Source organism: Nycticebus coucang, chromosome 6 (assembly GCF_027406575.1).
Source record: "Nycticebus coucang isolate mNycCou1 chromosome 6, mNycCou1.pri, whole genome shotgun sequence".
NCBI lineage: Eukaryota > Metazoa > Chordata > Mammalia > Primates > Lorisidae > Nycticebus > Nycticebus coucang.
Genome location: NC_069785.1, coordinates 17,508,117 through 17,522,670, shown reverse-complemented (window position 1 = coordinate 17,522,670; position 14,554 = coordinate 17,508,117). Strand labels below are relative to the sequence as shown.

General features: G+C 32.4%; 1 protein-coding gene across 4 annotated transcripts in view; it reads left to right on the top strand.

Moving 5' to 3' along the window:
* Nucleotides 1-14,554, top strand: part of MIPOL1 (mirror-image polydactyly 1) — a 312,908-nt gene that overhangs the window by 68,105 nt on the left and 230,249 nt on the right. For all 4 annotated transcript variants that reach the window (XM_053595277.1, XM_053595275.1, XM_053595276.1 and 1 more), the window contains 3 exons: nucleotides 4,946-5,177; nucleotides 6,796-6,931; nucleotides 8,451-8,556. In XM_053595277.1, the coding sequence (XP_053451252.1) occupies nucleotides 4,946-5,177; nucleotides 6,796-6,931; nucleotides 8,451-8,556 (474 nt within the window). The remainder of the gene's footprint in view (nucleotides 1-4,945; nucleotides 5,178-6,795; nucleotides 6,932-8,450; nucleotides 8,557-14,554) is intronic.

Below are 14,554 nucleotides of genomic sequence, written 5' to 3'. Positions count from 1 at the left end.
GCCAGGGCTGGATTTGAACCCACCAGCTCCGGTGTATGTAGCGGGCGCCCTACCCATTGAGCTACAGGCACTGAGCCAAAAAACTTCACTTTTTATGGTACTTTTATATATAAATAGAGTTCTTTTTAGTGATGAGCCAAGACAGATAAGCTCAGCTAAAGCTTTTAGTAGCTTCCTCTCATTATCACTTCATGAAGATCTTTTTCCTGGGCTGGAGAGTTTAGGGAAAATAACTGAAGACTTAATGTTACCAAGTGCTACCATCTTTTCTTGGTTGGAAAAAGTACTAATTCAGAACTTATATTTAAGTTGGCTTTGAATAAGGTAAAAAGAATTTGACCAAATGCAGGATGATGGAGAAGTATCTTAAAATTTGTTATGAAAAGTCAGAGTGCATCATGCATGAAACTTCCTCCCAAATGTTTCAGAAAAAATTGTATATGTGTAGAGAGATAGGCAGATATAAAAAGAATGATTAATAAGATGTTAATATTGGGGAAATGTGAGTCAAGGTTGTATAGGAGTTCTTTGTATTATTTTGGAAACTTTATTTCAAAATAAGAAGAAATGGTTATCTACTATCAGTTTTTGTCAACTTTCTCATCTGTCTCCATCTTGTTTAGCATTCTTCTGTATTCATTGAAGTCTCTGGCATTCATTTCTCCTCTCTATTTCATGGCATTTTTCTGGAATACTTTCATGCCTTCAAAGGTAGCATTTTTAGCACCCCGATTTCTTGAATTCTTCCTCTCCAAGTACCTTCACTATCAGTTTGTCTCATCAACTCATTTCCAGATGAACTACACCTAAGGCTTTGTCCTTAACTATTGCTCACTTTAGAAATATTCATATCCTGACGTAAAATCTTGTCGTTTCTGCACAAGAAATGTCCCTCTGTTTTTCCTTAATTTATTCCTTCTCCTTTGTACCCATTCCCATTCTTCATGTTCTCATTTTAGTCTTATTAGAGCCTATCAACCTTTTCTTTACTTCATGTAACTCTTTGTCCTTTAGGAGTATGTTACTTTACCGATTCCGACTTGTCCTTTTGGAGGGCAATGCCTTTGTAAAGTCTTGCTGAAGTCATCTAGCTGAGCATTAGTGTGTCTAGCATATTGTGTGTATTCGTTTTCTGTAGCCCTAACACTATCCTTATTATATAGTATTTTAAATCATTAGATCAGTTGCCATCCTCACCATGCAATAAAGTCCTTGAATGGATTGTTTGTTTCTTATTAGTCTATGTTTTCCCAGTAACTATCACAAGACATATCACACTATAGGTTTTCCAGGAATGATCAGTACATTAATGAGTAAATTAATTAGAGGAGTCAAACTTTCTATTCAAATGATTGAACACTGATACAGGAAAACGCAGAATGGTACAGAAAAACAGTATTGTACCTTCAGATGATTTAACAACATCTGAAATTGTATTTGCCAAATACAGTTGGCCAACAACAACAAAAGAAGGTAGCAGGAAAATTTTATAAAACTCAGCCTTGCTTACTCTAAAGTAAAATTAAATTCTCAGTAGAGAACTATGGATAGTCTGATTTGTAGGCCAGGCTCTATATGTCTACTGAACAGTTAGAATTAGGAAAAGAAGACATTATAAATCACAAGTGGTAGCACAGAAATACAAAATATCATCCGATATGGCTTAAAAAAAACTGCTACATACACAAAATAGAAAATCTAGAAGAAACGGATACATTTTTTGAAACATAACTTCCCGAGGTTGAATTAGAAAGAAACTGAAATCCCTAACAGACAAATAGTAGTGAGATTGAACTGATAATAAAAAAATCTCTTCCCTCAGAAAAGAGGACAGCCCTGGGCGGATTTCATAATTGAATTCTGTCAGACCTGCAAAAAGGAACTGACACTTGTTCTACTGAAACTGTTCCATAACTTTGAAAAGGAGGAAACCTCTCTAATTCATTTTCTGAAGCCAGTATCGCCCTGATACATTAGCCAGAAAAGGACACAACAAAAAAAGGAAACTACAGACCAATATCACTCATGAAGGTAGATGCAAAAGTCCTCGGTAAAATACTAGCAAATTGAATCCAACAACACATGAAAAAGATAATTCTCCTCGATCAAGTGGGCTTCATCTCAGGAATAAAAGGATAATTCAAGAAATAGAAATCAGTAAATTAATAAATGTGATTCACCACAGAAACAGAATTAAAAACCAAAACCATATGATCATGTGAGTAGATGCAGAAAAAGGCATTTAATTAAATCCAATACCCCTTTATGATAACAGCTTTCAACAAACTAGGCATAGAAGGAACATACCTCAGAATAATAAAAGCCATTGTGATAAACCCATACCTGCTGTCATTTGGAATGGGGAAAATTTGAATACTCCTTCTAAGAACTAAAAGAAGACAAGGATGTCCGTTTTTACCACATTTATTCAACATAGTACTAGATGTCTTAACCAGAGCAATCAGGCAGGAGAAAGAAATAAGATGACTCCAAGTCAGGAATGTTTGCCAGTGATATGATCTTCTACTAGAAAATTTTAAAGACTTCTTTTCTCCAAAAGAATTCTACAATTGATAAATTCAATAAAGTCTTAGGTTACAAAATTAGTATACACAAATAAATATTTCTATATACTAGTCTAAACAGTCAAGCTGATAGCCAACTGAAGAACTCAATATCATTTTATAATAGTGGCGAATACAGTAAAATACCTAAGAATATACTTAAACAAGGAGATGAAAGATCTTTACAAGAACTACAAACACTGATGAATCAGAGATGACTCAAACAAATGGAAAAATATCCTGCGTTCGTAGATTGGAAGTCTCAATGTTGTTAAAATGTCCATTGTGCCCAAAAAGAATTAGAGATTCTGTGCAATTCTCATCAAAATACCAGTATCATTTTTCACAGAACTAGTAAAAACAATCCTGAATTTCATATGGAATCAGAAAATCCCACAAATAGCTAAAACATTCTTAAAAAGAGCCAAATCTGGAGGCATCACTTTATCTAGACTTCACATCTCAGCATGGTCTGTTAACGATAGAGAGGTTTTCCTTAGTGTCTAAAATTTCCTCATTCAGATTTTGAAGGTTCCATTCTACTAATACCAACCTATTCTTTTTTTTTGAGACAGAGTCTCTGTTGCCCTCTGTAGAAGTGCTTTGGCGTCACAGCTCACGGCAACCTCTAACTCTTGGGCTTAAGTGATTTCCTTGCCTCAGCCTCCTAAGTAACTGGGACTACAGGCACCCACCATAAAACCTGGCTATTTTTTGGTTGTAGTTGTCGTTGTTTGGCAGACCCAGGCTGGATTCGAACCCACCAGCTCTGGTGTATGTGGCTGGCACCCTATGTAGCCACTTGAGCTACAGACGCTGAGCCAGTACCAACCTATTCTATAAAAGCATAGTGAACATCTAAAGAAAACCAAGTAAGAGTTTTGAGATGCCAGGAGCCAGTAAGTAATCTTCAGAGATAAGACTTCTATTCCTAAAAGTACCAAACTTTAAATTAAAACAATATAATACTGAAATTTCACAGCTATCTCATATAATTATGACAGCACGTTATCTCTCCTAATTGATTCCTTGAAGATGAAATCAAGAGTAATTTATCAAAAACTAATGATTTCTGATCTAGCTTCCAGCTACTAACAAGAATAATTTCTAGGACTTGGAGTTTATAACTGGCTATCTCTAATTTCAGTACATATACAAGCAAAACATTTTTTCTTAAATGAATATTTTGTGAATATTTATCAGTGTCCCTATTCTCTTTCTGTTGTAAAACTACTCTCTTCTGCCTCAAAAAGATTTAAAATTTGGCAGGTTGGCTAAGGCATTGCTATAAAGTTTATTAGAGTAAGATTCATGGGGTTGTTATAGTTCAAGCATTATTTCTGCTGGGAATAATAAAGTACTTGTACTAGTTACAGTCAGTATTTGTGCCTGTTGATCTGACTTACTAGTCAATGATTTTGCTTTGTGTATGTATGTATGTGTCAGTTTTTCCCCGAAACTTCACTCTTATCATCAAATATACACTATTCTTTTAAAATTGCCATTATTTATGAATTGTAGCTTAAGATAATTTTGTGAGATACACATTATCAAGTAGATTCTGTAATGTATGACATGTATCTGATAGAGTAGAGGTTAGAAATAATTTTCTAAGTGGATTTTGTAATGTATGACATGTATCTGATACAGTGGAGGTTAGAAATAATTTTCTTTATATTGTATCCATTTTATATTATAATGATGGTTACCAAAGTAACTGATGTTTATTGATGTGTCAGGCGTGAGGCTGACTACTTGGCATGTATTAATTAGTCTTCATAAAAACTATTATATTCCATTTTGAGGCATGGATGAGTTAAGTAACCTGCCCAAAGTTATGTACTTGGCAAAGCTGGAATTCTAACCCAGCAAAGCTGGAATTCTAACCCAAAGCTGGATGTCTAACCCATCTGACACCAGAGATCCTTGTATATTATCACTTCACTATAATCATTATCCTATTTTAAGAAATCTAGAAAAAGTAACCTTGAAAACAGTACCTCCAAAAGCAATGATTCTCAGTCTTTAGTGTAAGTTAGAATCTTTGGGGAGCTTCAAAAGTATAGATGAGTCCCAATCCAGAATTTTTGTTTAATCAGTATAGGGTTGGACTAGGTTTTAGGATTAAAAAAAACATCTCCTTAGGCTATTCCAAGCTGCAGCCAACCAATATGGTGAACTCACTATTCTAGATATCTATTGACACTGGAAATATTGATGGCCAAACCGACCCTGTATGTGCATATCAGATTACAGTAGGAGTGAAACTACTAAGTATATGTTTAAAGCTATGAGAATATTTATTTCTACAAAAATGATTAAATATGTTGCTATGGTGTTTCATATATCATGCATTGTTTCTTTTATTTGTTTAAATACAGATATAGCCCACAGTTACCTTGAACAAGAGACTATAGGGAGAAATAAAAGTACCCACCCCGATGAGCAACTGACTATGAATTCTGAGGAAAGTATACATCCGAAATCCAATGAATTACTCCATGAAGACACATATGAGGGCATAGAACTGCCAGGGAAGAGATCAGGGAATTTTCGGGTCATTAGTCCTTATCCAGATGATGAGACAGCTTACTGCGCTACTGAAAAATCCAAGTGAGTACTCACAGTCTTAAGTTTAGAAAGTATGAATTAGGAGAACTTTTTCTTTCTTTCTCTTTTCTTTCCTTGTTTTCTTCCTTCTTTCTTTCCTTTTACTGTGGGCTAAATTTGACATGTCATTAACTTTTGAGAACTTGAAGAATCTGCCAGGGTTTTCTACTGTTTCCATGATATCGATATGTATATGTGTATGTGTCTAGATAGCTCAGTGAGACAGCACCAGATGAGTTTGAAAGAAGGCAATGAGGTTTTAATCCTTGTTCAGTATTACTTTCTGCAAAATAATTGTTAAATTGATATAAATTTGTGATATCATTCATCAGGGCTAAAAACTGGCAGCTCCAGGATAAGTTAAGCCCAAAGATGTTTTTTGGTTTTAGTTAGCACTATTTTTTGTTTAAATGAATTTAAATACTTTTAGAAGGCATTGTACTCTGCCAGTTGCTTTCCTTACGTGTACTATTTTATGTTCTGTATCTTTTACCCATTCACTTTGCCTACCTAAGTCATGAAAGGACTTATATTTTTGTTACTTGCAACTTCTATCTATGAGATTAATAATGGACTATGATAATTAGTCATGTGCTTTGAAAATACTGTTAGCTTTTAAAAGTTTCAGTGACAGATATTTTATAGAATATTGTTTTAACAGAATTTTGCATGGGAACTGCTATTTCTACTTTTAAATTGTTCAGTGGATGTATTAATGAACATTAACATATAATCAAGTAGATCTATTGATGTGTTCCTATCCCTTAGCAGTTGGGTTCTTACTGAGGTAAGGTGCAATTGGAGTATATTTTGAGGGGCACAGATGAATGAAGTGAGGATAAACATTTTTATAACCACATGGAGAAAGTAGTTGAGATTGGGCTAAAGCCAGATTATGAGATATCTAGTATAATTACTGCAAGAGATACACATGGTAAATAGAGCTTCACTGTCTCAAACCTCACTGCTTAATTTTTTCTTACCGACTGCAAGATTTTGCTTACAAATTTAATGTCTAAAAAAAACAGCCCATCTCAAAAAAAAAAAACAGCCCATCTCAAAAAAAAAAACAGCCCATCTCGAAAAAAAAAACAGCCCATCTCTTTTCCTTTCCCTTCCTTTATACTGCTTGCTTACAAGTTCATACTCTTGTCAAATAAAAATGTCAAAAATGTTTTGTTTAACTTAACGTTTAATGTTATAGGAATGGGTTTTAATTTTTAATGTTTTAAATTTAATTATGAAAATAAGATATTCCTAACTAAAAAAATTATCTAATATTGTTTCTGTTTTGAGAAAAATGAGAAATGTGTCTAGTCCTAACCAAAGGTACAAGTTGAATTAATATTCACAGACTTTACCACCAAATTTATTTGAATGAACCATAATTCTCTTCTCTATTACTAATTTCCATAAATTTAACTCTCTGAGTTGATAGTTTGGCATCTCTGTGAAATTGATGTATTTATTTATTTTTTCAACATAGTATTTTCTTAAAATTTGGTATCTTTACCTATTTATTGTTAAAATTAAATTTTTCTTCCCCTTTGATGTATAAAATTTAGAGATCCTTTATAGTACAAATAGTGTGTATATATTGTTCAATGATTTTTTATTGCAGCATTATAGAACATGGAAGTAATGATTTGCATTATGAATGTATGATTTCTTGTCAAGTTACTTCAGACTTAAATAAAGAGAAGACAGTACCATTTCTACTAAAAGAACTGGATATTCTCAGGACAAGCAATAAAAAGGTATAATATCGAAAGGGGAGGAGGTGGGCATTGGTAAGCTCTCACCTAATATGCATTGTGTAAGGCTGTGCAGCACACCCCCTGGGTGAAGGGCTCAACTATAACTTGAACTTTACCTCAGAAATGCAAATGATGTAACCTAATCATTTGTACCATCATATTAATCTAAAATTTTAGAAAAGGTATAATATAGAAAGTCTAGTAATTTTACATTATGTTTTTAGCTGTTGACCTTCTAAATTTTCTTTGTTGCCCATCATAATTCAGTTTTATTGTATACTTTACCTTTTAGCAATAGCCTTATGTTGTTGCCATACCTTACCGTCAGGATATGGTTAAGCTAAAGGATTGGCTCTGAACAGAATTTTTTTGGTTTTCTGCCCTGTTGGTCTGTGATATCACTTCCGTTTTCATAACCTCCTGCCAACTTGCATAGATCCCTAAAAAAAAAAAAAAGACTCATTTAAGTTTTACTGTAGCAAAACTTCATTTTAGCACTATGGAGAGTGAGTAATATTATGTACTAGCTTCATGTTGCTTTCCTAACTTTCTTCTTTTTTATTAGTATTTGTACCTGGTGCTTCACCTCAATAATGCATGTAATTAAACACTAAAATAGCAAGGCTTGGCAATATCATCATTTACCTGGTGTTATCTTTTATTGCTGTATTTTGTCCAATCTGATTTCTCATGACATGTTTTATTTTCTGACTCTTATTTTAGCCTTGTGAGCATTAAGTAATGCTATTAAATAATGTTCATTTTCTGTACCTTCTTTTTTTTAACCTCTAGGTACTTCTGATTTAATATTCTAGTTGTTTGACCTAATCAAACTGAAGCATGATGTTAGGAATGTTGATTATGTCTGAAGGAAAACAACACAAATGACAAAAGCCTAGGGAGGAATTATAAAAACATATGGAAGGAGTCCGTATGAGAGCATGAGATGTTTTCTGTACTTTCATTAACATTTATTTATTGCATGCCAGTTATGACTCAGGTGCCAGTACAAATTTAAAAGGAATATGATGAGATACATTCTCAAAAGCAGATTTGCATCAGATATTAAGATTAGTATCTTAATTAATTTTGTTTCAAAATATTGGCCTTACTTAGAGAAGCTGTAAAACTTTGCTGTCCATTATTTTATTAGGAGAATCCCTTTCAAATCTTGTGCTTTAAGACAAAAGAATGGATGAGGATTGCTCTCACAATGGTTATTTTTAATAATGTTCCTCTTAATTTCATTTGCCTGTACACATGCACACACTCATAAATCAAGTGTATATTAAAATGTTTTTATAATTTCTATATCATTATAAGTATTTATAAAATATCTTACAACCTTGAATATTTTTTCTGGAATTATATATTTAGATAGTTAAGTAAGATACTGTATGAGAATTTGGGGAAAAATGAATATTTTACTTTGGAATTAATTATATTTGTGTAAAACATTTGTCAGATAAGAATCTGTGGGGTTTCTTTTTTTTTGTTTGTTTTTCCCAATATGTTTTAGCTTCAAGAAAAACTGACTAACAAAGACAAAGAACAGAGAAAACTAAAGTTTAAGCTGGACCTCCAAGAGAAAACAACAGAAGCTAAAATTGCTGAAAAGACAGCAGGTATAGTAGATGAGTATTAACATATGGCTTTAAGAATCACATACAAGCTTATTACACGATGTGTCTTGGTGAATACTAGCATACTGCCTTATTTGCCAAAGGAGCAGAATCTCAATCTGTTCTTTTTTTTTGGCTGCTAGGAAAATAGGTGGCTTTAACATCCTGGTACTGGTATTAGTGAGAGCTTTACCTGTATTCATACTGATTTGGGCATTAAATGCATTGTTAACACCATGTCAATCCAATCACAAAAAGGTTGTTTGTTTTGTTGGAAGGGCCTGAACAAACAAGGGGAAATAATGATTACCACTGCCTCTACCTTTCAACTAGCAGTTCAAATACCACTTATTGTTTTAGCTCGTTGAGAGGAAATACTTGTCTGTTATATAAAGATAGTCAAAAATTCATTGCCAATAGAAGCCTACATTTGATTCAAAAATTTGTACAATTAACAAGTATTCAACTGGTGATGTAGATGCTGATGGAGATAATGTTTTCCTTGAGATTAAAGTGAAAGGTTCCCAGAGTTTTAGATTATGAATGACTACCTTAAATATGTTTTGGAGTCTTTCTTTACTCACAGGTCTTTGCAAAAAGAAATTTTTTAATATGCTTGTGATATGTTACAGATATGATTAGATGATTCTCAATAGTCTATGATCTTCATCTCCACATGCCACTGTGACTGTCTCTCTCACACTCTTTAAAGAAAGAAATTTCATGGAATAGTATACGTTAGCATTTGGAGGCATTTTAGAGATCACTTATTTTAACTTTTTTATATCCATTGGAGTGCTTTTAAGAAACAGTGTGTTTTGTGATTTGTCTGAGGTTGTATTCATGCTTTACAAGGCACTTAGTCTGGTTACGTTTATGAAATAATTCCTTTATTTTAGGTCAGAAATATGACTGAGATAGCTTCTCTTCAAAATAATACTGTGGCAAGTAGAACTAAATGTCACTATGAAAATATAATTAAGATGATCATAAATAAATATTTCAGCTGAATACCAGATAGTTGCTTTTTTGGTAATATTAAACTACCATAGCATTTTTTGTTTCATTTTTGGTAGGGAAATATGTAGTAATATATTTTAAGGAAAATTAATAATACATTAAAATGAATTATTCAAATATAAATGTAGAGCAATTTGAAACTTTCTTGACCTTATTTTCAAATATATATACTATATATACTACCTAATAGGACAGTATTATAAGAAGTATGTTTACTTTGAAGTATTTGCATAATAATTTAACTTTGACATATATTACAGAAGTAATTTAATAATATTTGTGCTGTCATAACTTGCTAACAATCCTGATTTAATGTACAGTAATCTTCCCTTTATCCGGCACCTGTGAGAATTGTTAGATTCCACTAAGTTGTAGTTTCTAGTTGCTTGAGAGTTACTATTAAAAACAGGCCTAGTTCTACACCTCATACTACACCATAGCACACCATAAACTTGACGTTAATATTGAAATACACTAACTAAAAGCAAATTAAGACAATTAATGGCAAACTTCACTTACTGTAACATAGTTTTACTGCATCATAAAACAGCTTGGTATACAATTTCAGTTAAATGACACTCAGTACACTTTGCAACTTTACTTCCATGTTTCGTTAGCTTCAAGTAATGCACATTAACACTTAAAACTGTTACAGAAAACACATGGGAGCCCTGATGCAGGAAGTGTGGAAGCGTCAGCTTATTAAGCTGACAGAATGGTGCACCAAGTTTAAACTCTGATTTATTTATTTATTTACTTTTGGCCAGGTTGCTTGAGAGTGCCTGTTGCTCTTTGGGATGGGAAACTCATTAAACAATAATATTTACTCTTTAATTTTTGTATACTATACCTAAACTTATACTTCAAATATTTATTTATTGGTATAAATTTAAAATTCCCCTTTGATTAAACAGTTTGATTCATGCATGTTAAAATGGAAGGATTTTGATTATTCTATTCTTATTAATCATGTTTCTCATTAATAACAAGGTATTATTTTAAGGTTCAGTGTTAAGATATTTAATGTATTTTTATAGCCTCCTAAATTGATGAAAATAACAGTGCTATTATTTAGTTTCTATGGATAGAACAATCTAGTTAAGTAAGAGATGTGTCCACACCTAGTTATAAAAATGACACAAAATGAAAATTCCCCCAAAGGTTTTTAAGTATAAATTTTCTAAATGTGTTTTTACTTTATAATGTTTCACTTTCTTTAAAAAGAGAGTTAAGGGCGGCGCCTGTGGCTCAGTGCGTAGGGCGCCGGCCCCATATGCAGAGGGTGGCGGGTTCAAACCCAGCCCCGGCCAAACTGCAACAAAAAAATGGCCGGGTGTTGTGGCAGGCACCTGTAGTCCCAGCTACTGGGGAGGCAGAGGCAAGAGAATTGCGTAACCCCAAGAGTTGGAGGTTGCTGTGAGCCGTGTGACGTCATGGCACTCTACCCGAGGGCGGTACAGTGAGACTCTGTCTCTACAAAAAAAAAAAAAAAAAAGATTTAAGATATTTTATTTGTAACATGAGAATTAATTTTATAATCTCAAAAAGAACAAAAAAAGATGAACTACTTAACAAATCGATTGGCTTGAAATAAAAAAATCAGTAACTGACCCTTGGTAGACTCTTAAACTTTTTCATATTTTTTAATTTTATAGAGATAATCTTAAAGTATCTTCTGACTAATCAGTAGGAGGTACAGTCACAAAGCAAAACACAATAACAAAAAGTCAGTATTTTAATAGAAAGAGGAACAGGACAAGACTATGATTACATGTAAAAATTGTTTTTTTCTTATGATATGAAAGAACAAACAGTCTCCATTAGCATGAGTATTTGTATCATTGCTTGTTTTAATATTCAGAAGTAAAAAGTATACTTGGCAAAGTATGTTTTAAATATTTATGTATGTAAATATTACATACATAATTACATACATAAATATTCTAATGTACTTAAGTAGAATATAAATGTTTAAGAAATCAAACTTTTCATAATGAAAGAAATATAGTCCTTGTAAAAACATCTGAGATAAGCATTAGAAATAGCAAATAGGTTGTAAAAATCTATGTCTATAGATCTTGTGGTGGATGTACTTTTTTTTTTGTTTTTGTTTTGTGGTTTTTGGCCAGGGCTGGGTTTGAACCCGCCACCTCCGGCATATGGGACCAGCGCCCTACTCCTTGAGCCACAGGCGCCGCCCTATGTCTATAGATCTTAAAAATTAAATATATCGTAAAATATGAAGTACTCTAAGGAATTTAATAGTAGCCATTTTCTAAGTCTATATGAAATATTTATAATATATAATATTTAAAATAGCACACTATTTTAAATTGCACATGAACTTTATGGAAATGCTTTAGAAAGATTTTCATGTAGTATTCATGTAGTATTACGATATAAGGATATTCATATATTATTATGATAGCAAGAGAACTTAACAATCTATCAATAAGGGAATTGTTAAATATATTATTATACATTTATGCTGTGAGACACTGGGCAGTAATTAAAATCTATTTCTGGATAATACTTGAGTATAAAATCCTCATAACTCAGTGTTAAGTGAAAAAAGTAGGGAGAAAACCGTATAATTTTGTTAAACTAGAAATACATAGATATACATGTATATTTTATAAAATGAGATAAATTTTGATTGTCTTTAAGTGAAGCTATTACTGCTTCAGTGAATAGTTTCTGCCTTTTTCAGATTTTCTGCAATGAGACTATATCAAATTTAATATTTGAAAAATAAAAGTAAACATTACTTTAAAAAGTGTGATTTTTTTTTTTTTTTAAGAGACAGACTCTCACTTTATCACCCTCTGTAGAGTACTGTGTCATCACAGCTCACAGCGCAACTCCTGGGCTTAGGCGATTCTCCTGCCTCAGCCTCCCAAGTAGCTGGGATTACAGGTGCCCGCCACAACGCCTGGCTATTTTTTTGTTGCAGTTTGGCAGGGGCCAGGTTCAAACCTGCCACCCTCGGTATATGGGGCTGGCGCCCTACCCACTGAGCCACAGGTGCCGCAGAAAGGTGTGATTTAAAAAAAAAAAAAAAGTTGTTTGCCCTTTAACCTTAAAATAATTTCTGCAATAGGTGTGAGACATGAGACTGTATAAAGCAAAGTTTTATGAAAACCATGATGACTGTGATTCAGTCTTGCCATTTATCCTTGCCCTTTTTCTAGTCTTTCAGATTTCCCCTGTATTTATTTTTATATCTTTATATTTATTATATAACTTATATATATGTTATTTCATCTTGTCTTCTAAGGTGATTGTATTATTTATAAGAAAAAGAATCTGCTATTGTCAAAATCACATACAAGAAAAGGCCCCCATTGTAGGCAGTTTAAAGCAATTGCAAAGACTAAAAGCCTTGGAATCAGATTGACCTAGGTTCAAATCATAGTTCTGACAGTTAATATTGACTTTATACCTTTGAACAAGTTACTTAGCTTACTTTCTCTCAAGTAAACTATGAATATTAACTAATCTACCAGATTATTTTAAGAATTAGATAATAATGCATAAAACCAGCTAGTATTTACTACCTAACAAGTTCTCGGTAAATTGTTTTTATCAGTATATATATATATATATATATATATATATATACACACACAGTTATATTATTATAAAATAATATCAGTATTATTTTATGTTTATCAAATTCTTAAATTTTTGATAGTGTCATCAGTGTAAGAAGTTTGACAAAACATTTTATTGTTTCACTTTTAATTAAAAATCATGGTTGGCAGTTAACAGATTTTGAAAGGGTACTATTGAAAAGTGGATGGAAAAAAATTTGGAAACAAAGAATTGGATTATAAGGAAAATTGTTATTGATACTCACACACACATATATATATTTGATAGCACTATTACATTTTACTAAAATGTGAATCCAAAATGAAATGAGATACAAAGGATTTAGGCTTTAAGGCAGTGTGTACCTGTGATAAATCATTGACGGTTATTTAGCTTTAGTCTGTGTTTTTAGTGACCCCATTGATTTTTATATAATGTGAATACAGTCATTCTGATGTGATTTTATGAGAGTTTAAAACGCTCTGGTGTCCTTTTTCATTTTCAAATCTCTGATAGTTGACCCTTTTATCTTCCCTCCTTTTCTTACTTTACCACCATCATCACCATCATTGATACTGTTCATTAGGTATGTAAGTGTTTCATAGGAACTATGCTAACTTCATTACAAAGCAAAGAGATATTTGTCAAGGGCTCATTGTATATTAGACACTGTATTAGGCACTAATCTACATTAGGCAAAAAGACAGATTTGGGATTTCAGGCTTTTTTTCCCCCTGTAATCACTTTTCAATCATAATATACTATACACATGTTAAGTGGTGCTTAAATGCTTAGACTTTGGATTCAGACCTTTGTTTTTATCTTTTTACCACTTACCACGTGTAATGAAAGCCTCCCTAGGCATTTGTTTTCTGCTATAGGTTGCTGTGATGTTTGAGATAATGTTTATGAAGTACTTAACCCATAGACGGCACTCAATAAATGGTAATTATGATAAGATGATGACATTGTCGTCATCTTTTTTCCTTCAAGATCTCTTCATCTGAGGGGATATATTTAATGTGTTCCTGATAGTGGAGTAGTTACATAAATAATGATTATTTGTTCTGTATAATAAATCCCATTTATATATGGTTTTGTTCCACAATGAATTGATTTGCCCTTCTTTTTTAAAATTAGTCTGTAAAGCATTTTATGTAGCATTTGTTATTTGATTTCTGCAATTTTTAGTTTTGATTTTTAGATTTAACCTTATTACTAAAGTTTTGAAAATATGGAAAAAAGTTTAAATCTCTATAAAAATGTAAAGCAAAAATGCAAAAATATGTCTTATTTAGTCTAAAGAAAAGCTAAAATGACCATCTCACTCTTGTGTTTTCACATTGGGAAAGATTTATCTCTTTGTAGCTATTTAAGACTTTTACTG